This window comes from Tetrahymena thermophila (assembly GCF_000189635.1).
Source record: "Tetrahymena thermophila SB210 genomic scaffold scf_8254564, whole genome shotgun sequence".
NCBI classification, from domain to species: domain Eukaryota; phylum Ciliophora; class Oligohymenophorea; order Hymenostomatida; family Tetrahymenidae; genus Tetrahymena; species Tetrahymena thermophila.
Window position 1 is genome coordinate 133024 of NW_002476335.1, and position 22816 is coordinate 155839.

General features: G+C 23.3%; 5 protein-coding genes across 5 annotated transcripts; 1 reads left to right on the top strand and 4 right to left on the bottom strand. All coding sequences in view use genetic code 6, as the record gives it.

Moving 5' to 3' along the window:
• Positions 1-232: 232 nt before the first annotated feature.
• On the bottom strand, positions 233-4388 carry TTHERM_00217210 (hypothetical protein; the record flags this gene model as incomplete). The annotated part of the gene is made up of 3 exons (XM_001020492.2): positions 3497-4388; positions 726-3351; positions 233-674 (listed from the first exon to the last, which is right to left on the bottom strand). The coding sequence occupies exons 1-3, from the start codon at positions 4215-4217 to the stop codon at positions 233-235; spliced, it is 3789 nt and encodes a 1262-aa protein (XP_001020492.2). The 5' UTR covers positions 4218-4388.
• A 312-nt stretch (positions 4389-4700) lies between these two features.
• On the bottom strand, positions 4701-8799 carry TTHERM_00217232 (DNA double-strand break repair rad50 ATPase, putative; the record flags this gene model as incomplete). The annotated part of the gene is made up of 4 exons (XM_001470851.2): positions 8587-8799; positions 6653-8428; positions 4934-6592; positions 4701-4883 (listed from the first exon to the last, which is right to left on the bottom strand). The coding sequence occupies exons 1-4, from the start codon at positions 8758-8760 to the stop codon at positions 4701-4703; spliced, it is 3792 nt and encodes a 1263-aa protein (XP_001470901.2). The 5' UTR covers positions 8761-8799.
• Positions 8800-9819: 1020 nt separating this feature from the next.
• Positions 9820-15325, bottom strand: TTHERM_00218220 (hypothetical protein; the record flags this gene model as incomplete). Its single annotated transcript, XM_001020494.2, has 4 exons — positions 14881-15325; positions 12534-14452; positions 10651-12314; positions 9820-10333 (listed from the first exon to the last, which is right to left on the bottom strand). The coding sequence occupies exons 1-4, from the start codon at positions 15296-15298 to the stop codon at positions 9820-9822; spliced, it is 4515 nt and encodes a 1504-aa protein (XP_001020494.2). The 5' UTR covers positions 15299-15325.
• Positions 15326-16191: 866 nt separating this feature from the next.
• Positions 16192-16521, top strand: TTHERM_000218239 (transmembrane protein, putative; the record flags this gene model as incomplete). Its single annotated transcript, XM_012798722.1, has 1 exon — positions 16192-16521. The coding sequence occupies one exon, from the start codon at positions 16192-16194 to the stop codon at positions 16519-16521; it is 330 nt and encodes a 109-aa protein (XP_012654176.1).
• A 649-nt stretch (positions 16522-17170) lies between these two features.
• TTHERM_00218240 (hypothetical protein) lies at positions 17171-21950 on the bottom strand (the record flags this gene model as incomplete). Its single annotated transcript, XM_001020496.2, has 8 exons — positions 21738-21950; positions 21468-21680; positions 21187-21408; positions 19404-21105; positions 19118-19353; positions 18136-19065; positions 17705-18079; positions 17171-17638 (listed from the first exon to the last, which is right to left on the bottom strand). Exons 1-8 carry the CDS (start codon positions 21768-21770, stop codon positions 17171-17173), a joined length of 4179 nt encoding a protein of 1392 aa, XP_001020496.2. The 5' UTR covers positions 21771-21950.
• Positions 21951-22816: the final 866 nt, after the last annotated feature.

A 22816-nucleotide genomic window follows, 5' to 3' on the forward strand; every position in this document is an offset into this window, starting at 1 on the left:
TAATTTATAAATTTAATTTATTATCTGTAATTAAAAGTTATCAGCATATTGCAATAAATTCCTTATTTTTATTTTAATAAAATTAATTTATAAGATTTAGTATTACAAAAATTTTTAATTTTAATACAAGTAAATTAAAATAAATTATTTTGAAAAATAAAAACATGTTGATTGTCAAATTTTTAAGTTTTAAATAATCATTTAATTTACTACAAAAAATGATAAATTAATTTCATAAAAAAGCAATAGCAATAATTTATAATAAATTTATAAAAATTATTGCTTATTACGACTTTTAGTCACTAACTTAACTTGGTATCTTATAAATTTCTCCATCACCTAAAAAGGTTCCATCTCCTTTATCCCTAGGAACATTCGAATTAGGGTTATATTAACATTTTCCATCTCCTCTACTAAAATATTACTATTAGGTGCTACATTACTAACAAAAGTAACTATCATAGTAAGATGTTAATGAATACTAATCGCACCCAACAATAGAGCAAATTGATTAAAAGCTCAAGCATTATTAAAGGCTATTTAAAAAATAGCCTTCTTCACATTTTGTACATGCTAAATTAGAATCAACTTAAGCACAATTTATCGACATATTTATATTATTTAGGCACTATAATTGACTAGGTTGCATAGAATATCCTTTCTAACATTTTATGCTGTTTGATAAATAAAATATAAATTAATTTTTAAAGTAAAAAAAGATTTACCAATAAGGGCTATTTAAATTCTCTTGTTAGATCTACAGACAGTATGAATTTGTTGTATCCTATATACAATTTTATTTACTTCCAGTTAAGATATAATTATTCATGCAAATATCACAAGTATTCATATTAGACGTATTATTTTGGCAGTTAGGAATAGTTACACCAACACAAATTCCATTAGAATTTAAATAATAAAGGTTTTGGCACTATAAACATTAATTCTAAACAGTTTAGGAAAATTAAGCACAATTTGGATTACTGGTCACATCATGAGGTAAGCAAGAAAGTTTATTTCCTGACAGATAGTATTGATTTCTGCATAATGTACATTAGACTTATGAATTTTATACAAAATTCAAACAATTTATGATAGGTATTTAAACACATTAACCATTTTGCATTAATTAATAGTTAATAGCACATTCTTTGCATGTTTAATTTTAGTAAGTTTTACAATTCAAAGATGAAATATCTTGGCATTAATTTCCATTAAGATAAAACTTTTATATTCCAGAATTGTCCTAGACACATTATTGACATTAGCTAGTGTTAATTTAATAAACTGAACAATTAGCTACTTAATTATTTGGTGCTATTGCTTAGCATGAATTCCCTTAAGGAATGTAACCATTATTACATTAATCGCATACATCTTAATTATTACTAGATTAATTACTAGTAAGTGAATTACTAAATACTTTGCAATTTTAGCTTATAATAAATGTTCTAAGTTAACAGATTTAATTTTTATTTTAATCAAAAGTAAGAAAGTATGCATCTTCACAAAGTATACAACTTTCAACAGTCTAAGTATCTACATATCTTTTACAGCCCTCTATATAATTTTTTATTTGAGATTTTTGTAAGCATGTTATGTAAGGGTTAGGGAAAAAGCTTTGCTAGTTACTTGAAGGGACAATCTACTTTTCATAAAATGATTATCCACATTTCAAGCAGGATTGTAATAATCCATCTGATTAAGAACATTAATTTAAATTAACTGGTTTACAAGCATTACTATATTAAAAATATAAATTCACACATTATTTGCAAGCAGAATACACTCCATCTGTTTAAAAGCAATTTGCAGGTATATTCGTTATTTTTTGGCAACTTTTTTTATCTGATGCTAATTAGTACATATTTTAACATTGAGAGCACAATGAGCTACTTTAGTAAAATAAACAGTTTGGTATTGTTATTTGGCAAGTATTGTCTTTATAAAAATAACTTGGATTGCATTATATACAGTCTTAGGTTTTACCACTTGAAGTGCTACAATTAGGAATATTATTTTAGGTACAAATGTTACTATTAATATAATATAAATTATTGCATTGACTACATATATCTGTTTATTAATCTGAAGTTTAGCAATTAGTAAAATTTGTAATTTAGTAGCAAATGTTACTTTTGAGATAATAAAGATTATTGCATTTTGTACAAGTATTGTTTATACCATCCGAATCTTAACAGTTTTAAATTTTTTTACAAACATTGGTATCAATATAATAACCAGATTAACAACTTTGGCATAATCCAGCTGATGAAATAGTTTTACATGTTGGTAAATAACATATTTTACATTCAGTTTAAGAAATAGTTAAAGAAATGCAATTTTAGTTTGAAGAAACAGGCGGGTTACATTAACTACATTGATTTATCATACCATTTTATTGAACACAGTTAATAAATAGATTAACAGGAATACACGCAGTTTAATCGCTATTTAAATAATAATCGATATTGCATTCAATACATTTATTATCAGCTTATTGATTTGCACAATTTGGAATGGCTGGCTTGGAATAACAACATTAATTATAAGATTAAGTATTTGGATTACTGCATGTATTACTAGATGGTAGGTTACTGCACCAATTTGTAGAGTCAAAAACACATTAAGGGCTACCTTTTAAATTGTATTGAACTTGACATAAGGTACAATTGTCAGTTTTTCCATCATTAGAATAACAATTACTATAATTTGTTATTTTGTTACACTATTATAAACCTTAAGTATTTGTTTATAAAAAATAAAGATTTGCACATAATTAGCAGGAATCTGTTTTTCCATCTGAATAAATACAATTAGAAGTAGTAGTATTAATAGTGCATTTTTAAAAGCCGTTAGAATCTTAAAATAGATGGTAAAGATTAAAACAAACACTGCAATTATATTCATCAGTTGCTAATAAGCAGTTGCTAATTTAATTTACACATTAGTTATACTTTAATGCAAAAATATAATTATTTTTACAAATTTAGCATATTGTTTGTTATTGGAGTAAGCAAGCGTTTTATTAATGCGCTAATAATTATTAATCATTTGATAAGAAGCATATTCCATCTAATAGTTGATATTAATTGCTTGCACAAATTAAGCATCCGTCACTATAAGGATCGAGAGTAGCACAATTTTAAGATTTAAAATTTTATCTCATAACACAATTACCAGTTTTACCATCAACATAGTAAAGTTAAGGATTAAAGCAAACAGAACAAGTGACCTTATTGCTGGAATCAATTTATGCATATGCACAAAGAGAATCTTTATATAAAAGACACTATGATTTATCTTTTGAGGGTGTATACCCATCAAAGCAACTTTCGCATGTACCAGGCCCTTTTAAAATAAAAATAAAAAAAATAAAATTTTAATTGTAAAAAAAATTTTCTTAATAATGAATAAATTTAATAAGGTAATATTATTAACATTTTAAAAAATTTCTTTATGTATTTATAATCAACAAATTAGATTAAGACATTACCATTCTTTGTTATTGGTGAATAAAATTGACAATTTGCAATTGGAGGAATAACACCATTAGGATCAGCATACCAAGTTGGATCTAAAGGTTTTATAGTTTATGAAGTTGTATCATAGTATGCCATTTAACTATTGTAAATAGGGCTTGTTCCTTTAAAGCATGTGTTTTAACCCTTGATATTTTAGTAACCAGGCTAGCATTTTACACAAGTCACTCCATCTGATGCTATTTCTGCACAAAAACTTCCATTATGAGGAACTACTACATATGGTTATACACTTTTTTTTAAGACATAATTTATATTTGCCTATATACAATTCATTTATTAATTTTAAATCAGATAGACTGCACAACCATGAGATACACCTGGTGTTGTTACAGAAACGCATTTCTTCATTACTATATTTCCTACTTAATTAGGGTCAGTATATTCAAATAACACATAAGAGCATTTACATAAAACACATTAATTATTTTAATCTAACTAAGCACATTAGCCTAAATTTAAAACACATTCTGTTTAACTTACATTTAATGCATAGTTATCTGTACATTAATAGCATGTATTCTATCCAGATTAAGTAGAAGAAGGACTACACATCAAACAATTTTATATTCCTAAGCTTTAGCAATAGCTAATACTAAACTATCCTTAAGATTGAGCATAATTAAACAAAATGTTTAATATATAAAATAAATTTAACAATTTATCCTTGCGCATTCTTCTATTTTTCAATAACTAATCTAAACTTTTGCTCTAACAACTTTTTCCAAAAATATTTTGTTGATTATTTTATATATTGTTTATACTTTGAATTGAATTTGTTTTATAAATTATATGCGAGTCTACAAATTATACAGATTTAATTTTTTACCTAATATTATTACAAAACTTCAAGAAATTTATTTATGAAAAAAAAATTTCTAAATTATTTCGTGATATAAAATGTAAGTTAAGTTATAAAGTAATAATCTATTTACTTTTCATCTAAAGAAATAATAAATCCATAAATTGAAATCCTTCAATATGAAAATCAATCTCATTTCTTGTAAAACAAAAATATTTCATAAATCAAATTTCGCAAAAGTAAAAAAATAAATTTAGGATAAACAAAAACCACACAAATATCTATGCTAACTTCATATATTAACAAAAGTAAATCCTATTAGCAAAGTATAATCTAATAATTTTATTTTAAGATGTTCATAATTTTCCTTCAAATATTTTGAACTAAATACCCATATATGACTATTTGTATTTAGACTTTTCTAATGGTAATTAGAAAATATCTGGAGGCAAGTACAACTGCTATTTGAAAATACCATAATTAAATTAGTTTTCTTTAAATAAGGGACTTGCTGTCCATCCAATAAGTTCTTCAATTTACTTATTAATAAATAAATAGATGAAATTAATATTAAAAAAAAATAAATTACGTTCTTTTCTTGTATAATTCTGAAAACAATATAAATATCCTACAGCCTGTTTGCATAATGTTTTAGCATTTTTTTAGGATCATAATTAACTTCTAATGTATCATTAATAAAGGCAACATCTTTGTCATCTTCAGGTACTATTAAATCTAAAGGCTCGATGTCAATATTAAGACCATCAAGATCTTTAATCACTGTGTTTTTATCTACAATTTAGATATGGTAAGTTATAGGATTTTTTTCTTTTATGTTGGTAACTTGTTGTATTTAAACTGAAAAGAATTATTTCTTCAAGATATTTTAATCTACATTTTATCTATTTTAATTTTGTTGTTATTTTTACTATTCAAATTCATTAATATCTATTGATTTTTTATTATTTGAATTATCTGATTACTCATTAAAATCATTATTTTTTTAAATATGAATTACTTTAGATTAATTTTGCTAAATATTTTATTGATTTTTTTAATTAGAACTACCAGTACCATGTTAAGTATTTTAAAATTCTTTTTTATCAGAATCTTTAACATCTGAATTGGTAACTACTTTTTATGGAGTAATATTCTAGTTACTATTATTATTAATCTAAAATTTGTTTGGATTTTGTTGTTAAATATTATTTGTCTAATATGCATTATTTTGTTTGTTTGGTATCTCATTTAAAATATTATTTTAAGATTCTTTTTTATTAGAATCTTAACTAACTTAATTGCTAACTACTTTCTATGAAGTCATATTCTAGTTATTATTATTATTATTATTGTCAGTTTAAATTTTATTTTGGTTTTGTAGTTAAGCATTATCTACAGTATTCTATGTATTATTTGGTAATTTTTAAATAACATTTGTTTATTTTTATTATTAAGAATTTAAACTCTAACCAGATTAGATTTTTTCTAAAATCTAAATATTATTTTAAATATTACTTTGCATTTGTTATTTACTCAAATATTCTCTATCTGCTTTTGATAAATAAGATTAAGAGTTTTTAGATTTTTAAAGTTCTTGTTATTTTTCTTAATTGTTAGGTACTATTTATATATGTTATTATGACTAATTACTTAGCACTACTTAGTTTTACTGTGTGGCTTAGTTGCTAAATGTTAATTCGTTGCTTTTAGTATTCTGATTTTATTAATTTTTTAAGGGTGATTATCCTTCCTGACCTTTATTATTGAATGTATTTGATTCTAATTTTTCTTACTTTTAAACATTTTAGTTATTTATATTATTGTTTATTTCACCTTAACTTGAAAATTTTTCATTATTATTTAAATTTTGTTTACTAGAAATTTAGTTTTAGCTGTTATAAGAATTATTTTGGGATTATTTATTATTATTGTTATTTTTTTAATTATAATTTGCTTCCTATTAATTTTCTATTTTTTTTTCTGATTGCTTTTCATCTTTATTTATCTATTATTAATTTATAACTACTTTTTATGGAGATAAATTCTGTGATATTTGCCTATTTGTTTGTTACGGTGTATGTTTTAATGGTGAGAATTCAGAAAACTGTTCGTACTATTAGTTTTAATTAACTTTAGTCCTTAAAGTTGGACTGATTGACCCGTTTCTTTTAGGAGAAGGAGCGTATATGTTATTAATTTTTTCAGCATCAAAATATTAGGTCTTCTTTTTTTTCCTGCTTACCCTTTTCTATTTAAAAATCAAAAATAATTAAAAATAATAATAGAATAAAATAATTAAATAAATTACACTCTTGTTATCAACTTTTAAGATAATTTAATTTGCCTTTTATTATTATAAGGCTTCATATGATTCGGTTTGAATTTTATTGATTAAAGCTAACTTTGCTTTTATAGAAGAAAGATAAGTATCAGCAACACTAATTCTAGCTTATTGATCATTTTATTGAATACCTAATAGTCTGTGATCACGTTCTGCTTTTTCCTCATAGGGTTTAAGGATATTCTGTACTATTTATATTTTTTACTCAATTGGATATTACTGCTTGTAAAGTTTTTTATCAACCTCTTCTTTTATATGATCTTCTAAGTTTTAAGGATGAGAGTTTTAGTAACGAGCAGACTCCATGTACTTAGATCCAAGCTTTTTTCTATATTCCCTTTGAACATAATCAAAAAACTTTTTTTTTTCATCAACTGTTTCAAAGCTCCTCTTGTTGGCATTCACATCTTCTTGTATCTTTATAAATACATTGCTTCCATAATTTATTTCTTCATTCCCTCTATTATTATTTTATTTATTTGAAGAACCTGAATTATTATTATTATGATAAGATAATTATCTTTATTTGTTTTATGATATCTAAGAAATGTTTAGGTTAGATAGGGAGGGATTCTCAAGTTAAATAGAACTCTAAATTGATTTTAGCTTGATATTAGACTACTATTAATTTTAATTTAATAGATATTTATCTTTAATTTCTTTTAGTGATAGCCTATCAGTTTAAGAATTACTCTTATTTAAAGTTTTTACTTTTTCAATTGAGTTTCTTAAATATTCATTACCTTCTGCTTTCACTAAATCCAAATTTTTTTAACTCCTTGGTTAAGTGTGTATTCTCGATTATATTTCTTTAAATTCTTACTCTTTTTTAGGATCATGCTTAGGCTAAAAATTTTCTTTTATAATCAAACTAAACAATTTGCGTCTTTCCACGATTTGTTATGCATTCTTTTGTTTAAACTCGTTATTATTTTTACTATGCTCTACATCATTGTTGTACATTTCGAAGATTTTACCTTTATATGAAGGTTTTTCATAAGACCATTCATTATTATTGTTATTATTGCGAGGAAGGGATGATTCTTTTTATTTTTTCTTCTTATCATATTCTTCTTAGTGCTATTTTATTATTTTAAAATCTATGGGTTTTGAAATCTCCCTCAAATTTACTAATAATTTTTTCTTTTCTTGAAGCTCTTAGCTTTGCTATACAGAAAATTTTTCTGCTAAATCAACATATAAAGGCTTTTATTATTTAATATCATGTATTTTTTACTTTTCTTCCTTTTACTTCTCCTCTCTTTCTTTTTTTCTTTATTCTATTTCAGCTAGCTTTTTTTCAGATTCCAACTTTTTCAATTACTTCATTCTTTGTTTATTTAAAATTTCTTCTTCCTTTTGCTTCTAAAGCTATTCTTATAAGGCTGCTTCATATTAGTTTATTCTCTCTTCTCTCCTTTATTTTAATGTTTTTCTTTCTTTTTCAAGCTCTTTAATCCTTTTTACATACTCTTCACTAGAAGCATTACTCTAGAGTGGGTTGGTTTTCCTTTTTGATTATTAGCTATTTTTTCCTTTTTTTTAATCACTCTGCAAAATATTTTCTTCTTCCTACTCCATTTATTCTATTTCTCCTTCTAAATCTTTTAGTTTTTCCATTAACTCCATTTTCATTTTTATTTTATCATCTTTTGAAATATTTTATAATTATTTCTAAGGTGAACCATTTGTATTTTAAATAGTGGAACTATTATCTAAAGGCTTTATAATTTGCTAATTTTCCTATTTTTAAAAAAATAAAAGCCTATAAAACTGAGTAAATACAAGAAATACTTTGTCTAAAATAAATCTGATTATGTTTTGTGTTTTATTTTGATTCAATCATTTTATAAATATGATTTTCACATAAAAAGTTAGTACTAATGATCAATAATCTATACCTATGAATTTGAAAACTGCTACTAAGCCTAACTATTACTATCTAAATGAGTCTGTTAATTAATAGTTGAGTCTTATTGATTCTATTAATTCTACATTTTACCTTATTTTTCCTCTGTTTTATTTTGCTCTTTGTTTTGAGAATTTTGCTACATTTATATATTATTTTACTTCATATCTATAAATTAGAGCTAACAAATTTAATTTTTTATTTAGTAATTTTTTATAAAATATAATTTGCAAAATTAATGATTAATAATCACCAACAAAAATTATAAATATTTACTAACTTAAGAACTAAGTCTAAAACTACAAACAATCAAGAATATAATTTAATTTTTATAGAAATTTTTATATTAATGCAAATATCAAAATAATTTGATGATTATTAATTGTAAGTAGGTGTAAGACTAATACATAAAGAATTGAGTGATGTTTTTTAAAAAATAAGTTAAATTATAAAATTATTTTATTTTATTAAAATATTTATTCTGTTAACTTTCAATTTAAATGAGAATACTTGTAAATATATTTTTTTCAATTATTTAATTATTTTTAAATTCTCCTCTAAAATCAATAATCTATGTAAAAGATAAAATTTTTTCTTAAAAGTGATTAAAGATAAAAATAATCTAATACATTTTATATTGAAAAATAATTATGAATATAATGCTTTTAAAAATAAAAAACGATAACAACCTAATTAATTAAATCTCTTCATTTAATATGATGAGTTTAAAAAATAAAACTTTAATTATATAAATGTCACTCCAAAAACATAAATATTTAAAAAATATATCATTGTTTTATTAAAAAAATCATGATAAAAATATTTTTTGATTGTTTTGCAATTCTTAATTTTTCTTTTGGATAAAGTAACGAACAATATACATAAATGTTATAAAATTTTATTAAATTAAGAAAAAATGAACTAATGAACTTTTATTGATAATAAGCAGATAGGATACTTTTTAGTGAAATTTAAACAGTGATCAAAAGTTTATTTCGAATTAGAAGAAATTAAACTTCGATATCTAAGAAAAATAAATAAAGTATGTCTTTTTTTCATTTATCATTTAAAAATATGTGTTAAATGTATTATTATAAATTTTTAATCAAAAAAAATGGCAAATATAAATTAAAATGGAACTTCAAATGATAAAAATGTCAAATAAATTAATTTTCTTTAATTAAAAAAATAGGCAACAAAAATAAAAGAATACATTTTTATATGATCATAATACTAAAATGACTGCAATATAGATACAAAATTTAATTATCTTTGATAAATTTGATGAAATAACAGGGTCAGGTAAGTTATCACTTGTTGGAGAAGGAGGAGGGGGATCCTAGGAACATCTTGCAGCTTAGTTTACGTAATAAGGACTTTAACATTACTAGCAGAAATAGTAATCCTAATAAGAGTCTTGAGTGTCATAGGTTTAACAATTAGGTATACTACATAAAGAATTTATTTGCAAGCATTCATTTTAGCCTTTGGAGTAAAAAAAATTATCTATACATTGATCACATTCATAATATTTTTTTGTTAAGCTTTTTAATATTTTACAATTCGCAATTGAAAGATAGTATGGAATGCAAAGAGTTTTATCGGAAGTAAGAGCATATCCAATATTACATTATTAACAAGAAGGAAATTAATTTTTCGTTGTATCATAAGTTCCATATCCAACCATGCAATTTGCGCCTACGTTTGATTGACATATGTTGCTTGAATCAAGTGTATAGCTTTTATAAAAAAAATTTATTTAATATAATAAATCTATTTTTTTCAAATTCAAAAACTAAAAAATTTATTTTCTTTTTAAAACAATAATATAACTTTTTCTGATTCAATTTTCAGAATTAAGAGAACCGAATAAATGAAAAAATATGGTATTTAAAAATAAAAAATAAATTGAATTTAAATGTAAAAATTTTATTAAAAAATTAGTTTAAATTCAAAAATAATAATTAAATAATAAATTTTTATAAAATCTAAGATGAAAAAATTTGAAATAGATAGTATTTTGCTTAATTAATTAAAATATATTTAAAAATCTTACTCCTTAATACATTAAGTACACTTTTAATTATTAGCAGAATAGCAATTAGTTATTTGTAATAAACATTTGTTCGATGAGTCAAAAAAATATGAACTAATACACGAGATGCACTAATCATTTTTGGGGTCATATTAAGCACAATTTTAAGCAGTATATGGTTCACAGCTTTAACCAGATGAATTTAAGTAGTATCCAGCGTTACATTATAGGCAATTAAAATTGCTGTCATAGTTTTAGCATTAAAAAATATATTTTTTTTAACAGTTTGTGCCAACAAATTTTTAGCACTATTTATCAGTTATATCTATGCAATAATAAATATCATTTGGATTCGATTTATCCAAATAATATTCTTACAAAGGCCCATATAATCCAGTATTTTTGCATTTTACACATTTTTAATTCTCATCATACTAAATACAGTTAATTATTATTTTATCTGTATCCACAATCATACAAAAATAATCATTTAATACATAGGTATTTGATGGTTAAAAATAACCGAAAGGGTTCTTATTATTTTATTTTAAATAAAAACCAGGTTGACAAATTTAGCACTAGTCCTAATCAGGATAATATGTTAAACAATTATCATATAAAGTACGAGGTAAGCATGTTCCAGTCCCACTCAGATAATGATTTTCATAGCATTAAATGCAATTTTCTTAATTATCATATATTTTACATCCAATCTGCACATTACTATTAGCTACACTTGAGCATAAATAATTATTGTCACTTAATTTTTTAAAATATTTCATTTTTTAGCAATTAAGACACTCATTTTTTATACCATAAGAGTAAATACAATCTGAGGTACTCAAATTTTTACAACTATTACTATCCAAATACATAAGTGGAGGGCATAAAATGCAATCATTATTACTACTAAAGTTATATAATTAGCAATTAATTGTAGGTGGATTTCTTTATAAGCAAGTAAATGGAGAATTGGGAGAATTTTATTGCAAATATGCAGCTTAACTACAATATAGACAATTAAATTAATTTGAAGAGTTTTTATATTTAATAAAACATTAGTCACCACTTGAATATTAAATAGTAGAACTTTGTTAGCATTATTAACATTATATACTTGAAAAGCTAGGTGGACATGGATCTTAACATATTATTGGTTAAGATTGTGAAGGTACGCATTAATAATTTAAAATTGTAAAACCTAATTAGCAGGAAGTGCATATTATTCCATTATTATTATTATTACTTGAACAATTTCTAATCTAAATGCATGCATTTTGACCATTTTAAGTAGTTAGATAAAAACCATCTTTGCACTATATGCAATTTTTACCATCTGTATTTTAACAATTAAGAATTTGAATACATTAAGTTTAATCAGAAGATGGAATATATGATATATTGCATTAAGTACATATTCCATTTACAGGATCTAAAGTTTGGCAATTTTAAATAGTTAGGCATATTCCTGAAGGACCTGGATAATAATTAGGGTTGCACTGAGTGCATACAGGATTGATACCATCTGTTATTTTACAATTCTAATCATTAAGTTGTAGGCAAATAACTCCTCCATAACTCATTTATGCTAAATAGTATTTCTAACTTCCATCACAAAGAGTACACTCTTGATCAGAGTTTTGAGCGAGACAATTTGAAAGAGTAATATAGCTACATGATCCTTGCTAAATTAATAAAAATAATTTTTTTTTTTAATCAATAGTTTATAGAGTTAAAAGAATGTTTTTGAAATTATCCAATTAAATAAACAATCAGACAATCAATTTTTATATTTATAAAAATTTATAATCAAAATATAGAAAATGTTTTATATATGAATCATAATAATTTAAAAATTTATAAAAAATTAAATAAAAAATGTTTAAAATAATTTTAATTTTTACTTTTGTGAGATAATACCCATTTTTACATTTAGTGCATCCACTAGAGGGGTTTTATTGATTCCATATATCACAAAAGGGAAATCCACAGTAATTTGGATAATTAAGATCTATATAATTATAATCTGGTTAGCATACTTGACAAGAATCCTGAAATCCATTAGATTGTTAGCAGTTTGGATTTGAAATTGGGTAACACAACCCTGTATTACTATTTATATAATATAAATTTTAGCACTGAGAACAAAATACCTAGCCCGTGTTGATGCAAAAAGGTATTGGAGACAATGGTTTGCATTTATTATTTTATATATAATATCCTTGTAGGCACACTAGACATTAGTCATTTACTCCATCTGAGTATTAACAATTTTTTTCAGTTATTGGTTAACATGTATTGATTGAAATATAATAATTATTACTGCATATTGTACAAATTTTAATGCTGTTAATTGGATCTAATTTATAAGAAGCACAATTAGGTATTATTAGATTTGATTGTGTTAAGCATTAAGGAATAGAAGGGCTTGAATTATCATTGTAGTAAAATCCAGGTTGACCACTATTATCAGAACATGAAGTACAAGTATCTTTAACACCATTTGTTAAGTAAGAACCACTACAATAATTACTAGCGGCACATTAATTTAAACTATTAATGTACTGATTTCCTGCACAATATAAACAATTCTAACTATTGCCGTCTGTAAAACAAGAAGGTTAAGCGCTTTAACAAGTTCCATTTGTGTCAACAAAATATATGTTAGTGCACTATTAGCATTTATTAGCACTTTATACAAAAGATAAACAGAAATTCCAATTTGTGAAATCATAATTTTGATATTTATTAGATGAATCTTAATAAAATCCAGGTACATCTTATAAATTTGTATTTACCTTGCAACTTTTACTACTTGAATCTAACATAAAATTATTTTTACAATTAGTACATTAATTATTAATTCCATCACTGACAACACATTTTGAAAATTCTTATATTTACTTGCATAAACCACTATTAGTATAATACAAATTATTACATTTTTTACATTTTTTATCATTAATCCCATCAGATAGAGCACATTAAATATCAGAAATTGGAACGCATGTTATGGGATTAGAAGATGAAAGATAAAAAAGGTTTTGACACTAAGCACACTAATTTGATTTCCCATCTGATAAAATACAATTTTAGGGATTTGACATAGGTTAGCACGTTTTACTACTATCTAAATAATATAAATTTGAGCATTATAAGCATACTTTATTTGAATCAATACTAACACAATTAGTTGGAGCTTAGTAGCATTGCCCTGACGATAATAAAAATCCTTATGAGCATAGTTAGCAATGACTACTATCTAAATATACAGAACAACCATATATGCTGTTTTATGGAAGCTATAAATTCCATAATTTTAGGGGACAGTAAGGATTTGGAGTTCCAAAACTAGGTACACATGTATTGCAAGAATCAGATTTAGGATTCCTTTCTAGGCAATTATCAAAGTAAAAGTTTGATCTTGGGGCACAAACTTGATTTTAGTTTTTATCTGTATATACAAAGAAGTAATTTGGTCTTAAGCACTAAACGCAAACCACAACATTGGTTGATAAGTCGGCGAATTGACAAAAATTGCATGGAGAAACATAGCATGCTGTTTAAGTTAAATTAGGTATCATACCATCATAACATTAAGTACAAATAGCAGTTAAACCATCTCCAGAACCTGTATATTAATTACAATATTATATTATTGGATAAACTCCAAAATCACCAGGGACATACAAAGAATTTCTACTTTTTAATTAATCTCCATAAAAGTAGCTGTAAAAAATATTATCTATCTTTTTATTCACCTAAACACAATTTCTATTTGCATCTAACTTATAACCGGAGTGGCATTAAAGGCATTAAAATTCTATTAATTATATTATAAGTTAAAATAAAATAAAACTTTAATTATAAAATACAAAAGATCATTAATACTTATTTTGTAAATAGTTTATATTTTAATAAATATTTTTTCATTTGATTAATTTTAAAATACTTGATTAAAAAAAATAAAGCTTTAATATTAAAAATAATCAGGCTGTGTTTATTATATTAAATTTGTGGTATAAATTAAAAAATATTTATTAATAGAGTTTATTGAAAAGTGAAATAAAGGTTTTTAATTTTTTAGTGTTAGTAAAGCTTTTTAAATTCAATTATTTAGTATCTTGAGATAATTATTAAAGTTGTAAATGATCTTTGTTAAAAATTTATATTTCTATAAAATAAAAGGTAAGATCTATATTAATTTATCTATTTATTTATTAAAATATTCACTATATTTAAATGGCATACATTATGTTTCTATTTCACAAAAAGAACCTCCTGATAATCTTAAAACTACATCATTTCCTACTTAAGACATTACATAATCTATTTTAGGACGTATACACTATGATCTTGGGTTAATTACTTCGCATCCTCTAAGCTAATAAGTAGCTTTAGCACATGTGTTCTTATCTGAAACAATAAGATGTCCACAATCACACTTTATGCAAATTGAATTATATTTTTAAATGCAAAATAAATCTGCAGGTCCCTATTAAGTGCATGTTTTTTATAAATTATCCAAAAAATAACCACTATTGCAGTATAAACAGTAAGTATTATCAGTAGACATCTACGCACAGTTTGTTATTGTATTTGTTTAGCTAAAAACACATACTAAATTTAAAGCAAACACTTATAGAACTATATATGTTTTTTTAATCATTTTATTACTTTCTTAATGAGATCTATCAAAATAAAAGTAATATCAATTAAATAAATAATTAATAGTTTATTTATTTATTTTTGATTCTCTTTTTTCTCAGCTTTATCCTTATTATTAAAACAATTATTCTTTTACAAATCTAATTTGCTTGATAATAATCTTATAAGTAGATTTTCAAAATGTGGATGACTGATTAAAATTATTTAAAGCTAACCAATTATTCATAATAAAATTATTCAAACTGTAACATAATTAAGAATTATAAATGAGATTTGATTAATTAATTATATAATATTATCTTATTTCAAAAAAAAAATTATTTATCATAGTTAAAATGTTTGTAAAATAAATATCTATTTTGGATTTTTAACAGAATTTTTAGATTATCTAATTTAAAAATTAGTTTATTATAAGTAATATTTTACATATTTATTTAATTTATTATGCTTTAATATAAAATATCATATTAATAGGAAATGTAATCAGGATCATTGAGATTCAAAGCAGATAGATTAAATCTTATTCTATCAAAACTTCTTTGAAATAAAAATTGTATCTTTAATATTATTTATTTTTGATTGTAACTTAATCTAAATCAAATTTTAATTAATTAGTAGAAATTAAAAGATTAATATAAGATATGAGATCTATTATGAGAGCAATATCAAACTATCCAGAATGGAATGAGAAAAAGTGGTTGATTCCATTGGGAATGAATTATTTTAAACTTTACGCTATTTCTAAGAACATTTATTTGGATTAAACGATTAGATAACCTGTTAATAGAAAAGAGAGAGATTTAAAAATATACTATTTTGATGGATTTCTAAAAAATCAAAGCTAGTTTAATCATATTAAAAGCTTGACCAAAAATTACTAATGCAACATATACTATGTGGATTCATTGCAGCTTATAATGTACGACGTCTTTTAAAAATAATTAAAAAATGAGAAAGATTTATTTATTTAATCAATTCAAAGTAAAAATAGCATATTTATTTGTAACTTTGATTCTATTCAAATACTTAAAAATCATTTTTTCTCTGGGAGAAATCTGGAAGAAGTTGATTTAATTGCTATCAGCCCTTATTTTTAAAATTATGACAATATAAATTTTACAATGCAAAAGCAGTTTCTTTACAACATTTAGAAAAGCTTTGTTAAAACTTACAGCTGCTTAGATAACTCTGATGAAAATGATTATACTATATAAAAATACATGAATATTAAAGAATTTTAAGATTTCATTAGTAAATATTAGAGTGAAGGTAGTTAATAATAAAGTAATAATCTTCCTTATATGTTTAAGACTCTTAATATTCTCTTCTAAACTTAAGATAAAATCTTATTTTAGAACTAAGATAGTTAAATTTTTGATTATAATCTCGAAAAAACTTATCAAAACTTTGATACTTGTGGATTTAAAACACAATATCTCATTAAAAACTATAGCCCTGTTATGTCATTATTATATAAAGATCCCTCAGCGATCATTCTAGAATAGTTATTAAAAGAAAAGTTTTCAAATAAATGAAAATTAGATTTAGTGTTTTGGAAAATTAGTGTTTTTTAATATGTAAAAATTATAAAAAATCATAAAATTTTTATTTTTTTTATGCAAAATATGATTCTTAAGTATTTTTTTTTTTATGTAAAAATGGTTTTAATATTAAACAAAATAATTGAAGATTAATTTATCTAAATTTAGATTGAATTAAAACAGATAAGATTAAAAGAAATATGATAATTTATTAATTATTACATTTGGTTAACAAGAATCAAATAAAATAATTTATTACAAAAATATCTATTTACATTAATTAATGATCAACATATTTGTTTTGTGAATCATAAAATAAATTATTCATTCATTCATTAATTTTGATAGTATTTATTATCATCATCAATTTTCAAATTTTTACTGTTTATAATATTGTTAGAGTTAAGAGCAGTTGCTCTTTAAGATGAGTTTAAACTTTTTTTTAATGAACCATTTAAATTTTATGATTTACTATAAGATTAATTCATATCAAAATCCAACTAAATCATTTTAGATTTAGATGCACTTTCCTAAAAAGCAGAATCAACAGCTTTCTTTTATGGTGAAACACTTATTTCTAGTTATGTAGAGTTAAAATCAATATTTAAGTGAACTAATTTTTTCTAGTACTCCTCAATTTATTTTGTTTTATTATCATTCAGCTTTTACCATTCTTTCTTTTCTTTAGTAGCTACCGATAACTACTGTTATAAATCAAATATTTTATCAACTAAATCCATTATCTTTTTTTCATATTATGTTTTTTCTTCTTTAAATTGCTAGAATATTTCTTCAAGAGACTATTTATTTTAAGTAATAAATTATTTTTTATTAAAATTAATTTATGCAATTTAATTTTATTTTACTTTGCACTACTGCTCTAGCTCTTGCTAGTTTGCTAATTCCTCTTCTCTGGATATATATAATCTTTTGATTTCATTATCTTTCTGGCTGATAACTTTTTTCAAGTCATCATTAATTTTATCTAACTAATTCAATTTCTTCTCTAGAGAGATTATATTTTCATCAAAAGTACTTGTCTGCATCAATAGCTGCTATTCTTTCTATTCAACTTTATTTTTTAATTCTTTAATTGTAATTTCAGAATCTTCTATTTGGTCTACAAGTTTTCTTGCTTCCATCTTATCCACTTCAACCTAAGACTTTAATTCTATTATCTTTCTTTCCAATTCCAGTTTATCTTAAGTTAGCTAGTTTCTTTGCTACAATAACTCTCTTTCCTATTAAAAATATATTAGTAAATATTAAAAAAGACATTTATAATTTTAAAATTTACAAATTTCTCAGAGCTTTAAAGGTTCATCTTTTCTAATTATCTTGTGTGCTATTCTTGATTTTGTCTAAGTAAATTTTTTAATTCTTCGTTTTGATTTTTGAGAATTTGAGATTGACTTTGCAAATCTAGGCTTTATTGATGCTTTTCATTTAATTATAATTACATTTACTCTTAGGTAGTTTAGAGTTTAATCATTTAAGTATCGAAGTCAACCCTCATTTCATTTATTTATTCTTAATTTTTTTTGTTAATTTATTATAATTTTTTCTAGTAAGAAATTTGCTCTTCTTTCATTTTGTTTTCTATTTCATCAACTGTTTTTTGCATGCTTAGGACTATTTCTTGGTATTCCTACGGGATTTTTTCAAGTACTTTTTTAACTTCTTCAAGCTCTTCATCTTTTTTTAAAAGCTCTTCTTTATCAACCATTTTAATTGTCATTTAATTTTGTAAGTTTTCATATTATTCGTTTATTCTCTCATTTTCTCTAAGTAATTAAGACACCTACACTTCTAAATTTGACACTGCTGATTTCTTTTCTTTAAGTTAAGAGTCTAATTCTTTCATTTATTACTAAACTATTTTAAATTTATCTAATTTTTCTTGCATACTATTAATTTTTTCTTGCAGCTATTAAATAATAAGTTTTTTAGTCTCGATTTCATGCTATAAGTCAATTTCCTTTTCATTTCCACTTTGATTTTCAAGCTAATACTAGATAATTATATTCTGCATTTGATTTTAATTCTATTCCAAAGCTTCTATTTTTTATTCAAGGATAATAATTTCCTCCTTATGAACCTTATCTACCTCTACCTATCTCTGTTAAAGAAGAAGTATCATATTAAGTTTCTCTTACTCCATTAAGTTAATTCTTCTCTATAAGGCAAGCTACTTTTCTATTTCTTCTTTAATTCTATTCTCAAGCACCTAATTATTTATATTTACATAAATTATGATAAAATAATATGAATATATATACTTCCTATCCTTTGAAAATCCTAGCACGTTCACTTATCTCCTAATTACGATATTCTAAATCTTCTTAATTTAACAACTACTATGGAATCTACTAATTTATTTGCTGATTATTTATCTATTAATTCAAATTTGATTATGAGTCTCCTAAATACTTTTGTTCTATTTACTCTAACTCCTTCTATTTTTATGTTAAATCTTTCTTCTAATTTATCTGATCATCCTCTATCAGATTCTATTCTTTATTTTTATAAAATTAAATTAATTTTAAACAATTTTAGTTTATTTACATTAAAATTATCCAGATGTTCTTTTCTAACTATTTTAGCTAGGATTAAATATTTGATTATCATACTTTGCTTATCCGTTATTTTCTTGTTAAATTGTAGCTTTAATTTGAGCCTCTCTTATCTCCTTTGGATTAATTTTTTGATTTTAATCTTCTTCAGCTGATTCATCTTCATCTTCTACTTCAGAGTTGTTTTAGCTTTTGTAAACTTTAATTTGCAATTCTTTTTAGAAAGAAAGTCTCTTTTTTTGCTCAACTTTAAAATTTCTTGAATTCTTTTTAACTGGAGAAGGCTCTTCTTATTACTGCAATTAATATCTTTATTACATTAATTCTTCGGACGAAAGTCTAAGTCTTTAAGATTAATCAATATTAAAAGCTGTATCAGTTAAAAATCCATTATTCTTATTAAATTGTTACGAATCGTGGTTATTTTCATTTTCCATTTGTTCTTTGCTCCTTCTTCTTATTTAATCTTAATTGCTATTATTTTATTAATTTTCTTAAATTTTAATGCTTTCTCTTAAAATATTCTTGTTAGGATCATTCATAGATTAAAAGTCATCATCATTTTTTTCAATCAAACAAGAAAATTCTTAAGTTCTATTCACTTCTGTGTTATCTTCGCTATTTCTATAAATAATCTATTAGTTATCCAAATCTGTATTCTAGTCATTATTATTCATAAAAACATGCTATTCATTCTGATTTATTTCTTAATTTCTAATTTAATTCTCAGTTTCCTTTTCATATTAAAAGCTAAATCTTGAGTAAGTATCTTAATTTTAATTTTGTTATTTAACTTTGCTAGTGCTTAATGGTCTAGCAGGATATTCTTAGTTATAAGTCTACATAAATCTATCATCATCTTCATTCTATCTTCCAGCATTTAAAAATAAGTTTCTAGGAGATTTCGATGTACTATTGAAAGAAGAAGCATTTTACCTAGGTGCAAATAGATCTTCAAATTCATCAGTTTAAGTATCCTTCCTCATAGCTTAGTTAGGTCCAGATGGTCTTGAAAAAGATGTATTATTAGAACTCTTATTATTATCACCTCTACCAGAATCTTATCCTAAATTTTGCATTGAACCTAACTCTGTGAATGCTTATGAAACTTTTCGAGATTACTTTCTCATCAAGTAATCTATTTTTTTATCTAAATTATCTAAAGCTCCTGTTGAATCCTACTTTTTGCTTGCACTGTTTTGTGGAGATTAAACTTAATTTAGCTTGATACTAGGTCTAGCAGAAGATTTGTTATTTTACTAATCATCAGAATTTTCTATACAGATATTAGATTCATTATTATTATCAGACACAGATTCTGTGTTAAAGCTTAATTTCTTCCTTCTGGTTTATTCCTTATTTTTTTATTCATCAATTTACTTCTCACTGACCTAAATAATTGGCAAGTTTTCTTACTTCATTTGCTATTCTTCTATTAAATTTTAGTTTTGAAGTTACTTTTATAAATTAAAATTTTAAATCATTTGTTCAAGTTAAGCTATCTTTTTTTTTTATTCTAATTAAGCTTGCAGTAAAACATCGTTTTCCCTCTTTAACTACTCAATGTCAATATTGTTTTTAGCTTACTCTTTTTTAGAGCCTTCAATTTATTTATTTATTGTATTTTATTATTTTATTTACTCCCTCAATATTTGCAAATCTTACTCTCTTTCTTCCAAAGCAGCATTTAGTGCCTGTAAAATATTAAAATATTTTATGAATGCTATAAACCAAGTACTTAAAAAAAATTCTATAAAAAGTTAAGATTGTGTTACTTCAATTTAGCTTTCTTAATTTTTGGATTTCTCTTCAAATTGCTGCTAAAGTGGCAAATATTATAGAACCTCCTTTTCCATATTAGATATTTATTAAAGCTCCTTTTCAAGCTAAAAGTATCTTAACTTCCACAAATCTTTATCTTTATTGCTTTCTTGCAGTTCTTTTTTAAGTGTATCCGAGTATAATTGCTCCTCTTCATATAGCTTCTTCTAATTATTCTATAAATAGGTTATAAAAAATAAAATCATTTTCTAATACAAACAAGCTAATTATTTACTATTTCAGTTAAATAATTTTGCTGAACTAGTTTGTTAAGTTTTTGCAATTGCTTGTTAGTATTATAAAGTTTCTCTATTGTTTATCTAAGATTTTCATTTTCTTTATTTTTATCCAGAATAACTTGATTCAAATTATCATTGTTTATGATCAAATCATTCAATTTATTCTAAATTTATTGCCAAGTTTCCTCCGTTATTGTCCTAGTTTTCATCTATTTTAAATAATACATACAATTTTTTCTATTGAATGCTATTAAATAATCTATTACAATATCCGTCTTCGCTAATAGTTTATGACTCATGACTTATAAAGTATACCTTAGAATATGTTATTGTGCAGTTATCTGGTCTTTGCTTAGTATGTGCTTATATAAGTAGTGAAGAGGCTTGTCTAATTGGTTCAACTAGGCTTTTAAATTTAGTAAAAAAGCTTTTTTTTCTAATAATTTAGTAAGAAATAGTAAGTAAGTATTATAGTATTTGCTTTTATTTTTTGATTGGTATTATTTTACCTTTGTATTATTTATGGCTAAGTAAAGTAAAGTAAAGTTAAGAGCAAAACTTAAATTAAAATTAAATAATAACAACAATCAAGTTTTTTTATAATCCATAAAGAATATTTAGATAATTCAAACCAATAAATTTTATTAATCAATTTTCATTTCAAATACCAAACAGATTTTTAACAACTAAATTTATTTCTTGTTTTGCAATAAGACTATTCATTTACTATTATTAAAAAAAAGCATTCGTTTTGATTGATAAAATTATTGGATTTGGTTTACAATTATTTCGTTTGATATATTCATTCGACAATTTATTAATAAAATTTAGAATATTTACATAAAATCCACATACTTATAATGTTAGATTTTATTGGTAAGCCTTGTAAGTTAAACATTTTTTTAAATAAAAACCAAAATATAATTAGTTTCTAGCATTTTTGAAGACAATAAATTTAGCAATAAACTAAATTGATTTTAGCCTTTCTAATAATTGTATTAACCAATCAAAAACCAGAATTTATCCTATTAGAAAAGGCTTTTAAAAATTTTAATAATCTTATTTTAGCCAGGAATTTTATTTTACAATCCAGATACAAAATGACATATTAAGCGCATATTTAAATATTTAATGATTATATATAAATTTATTTAATCTTTAATAAATAAGTAAAATTTTACAAATATTAATCAAAATTTTATAAAGAACAAAATCTCTAATATCTATCAGTTTCAGTAGTTCATAGTGAGTATTTTTTGAAAGTTATTAAGTATAATTTTCATAAGTAGAGCAAATAAACTATTTTCCAACTTAACCCTAAAGTAGTTGCTGAACTAAGGGGTAC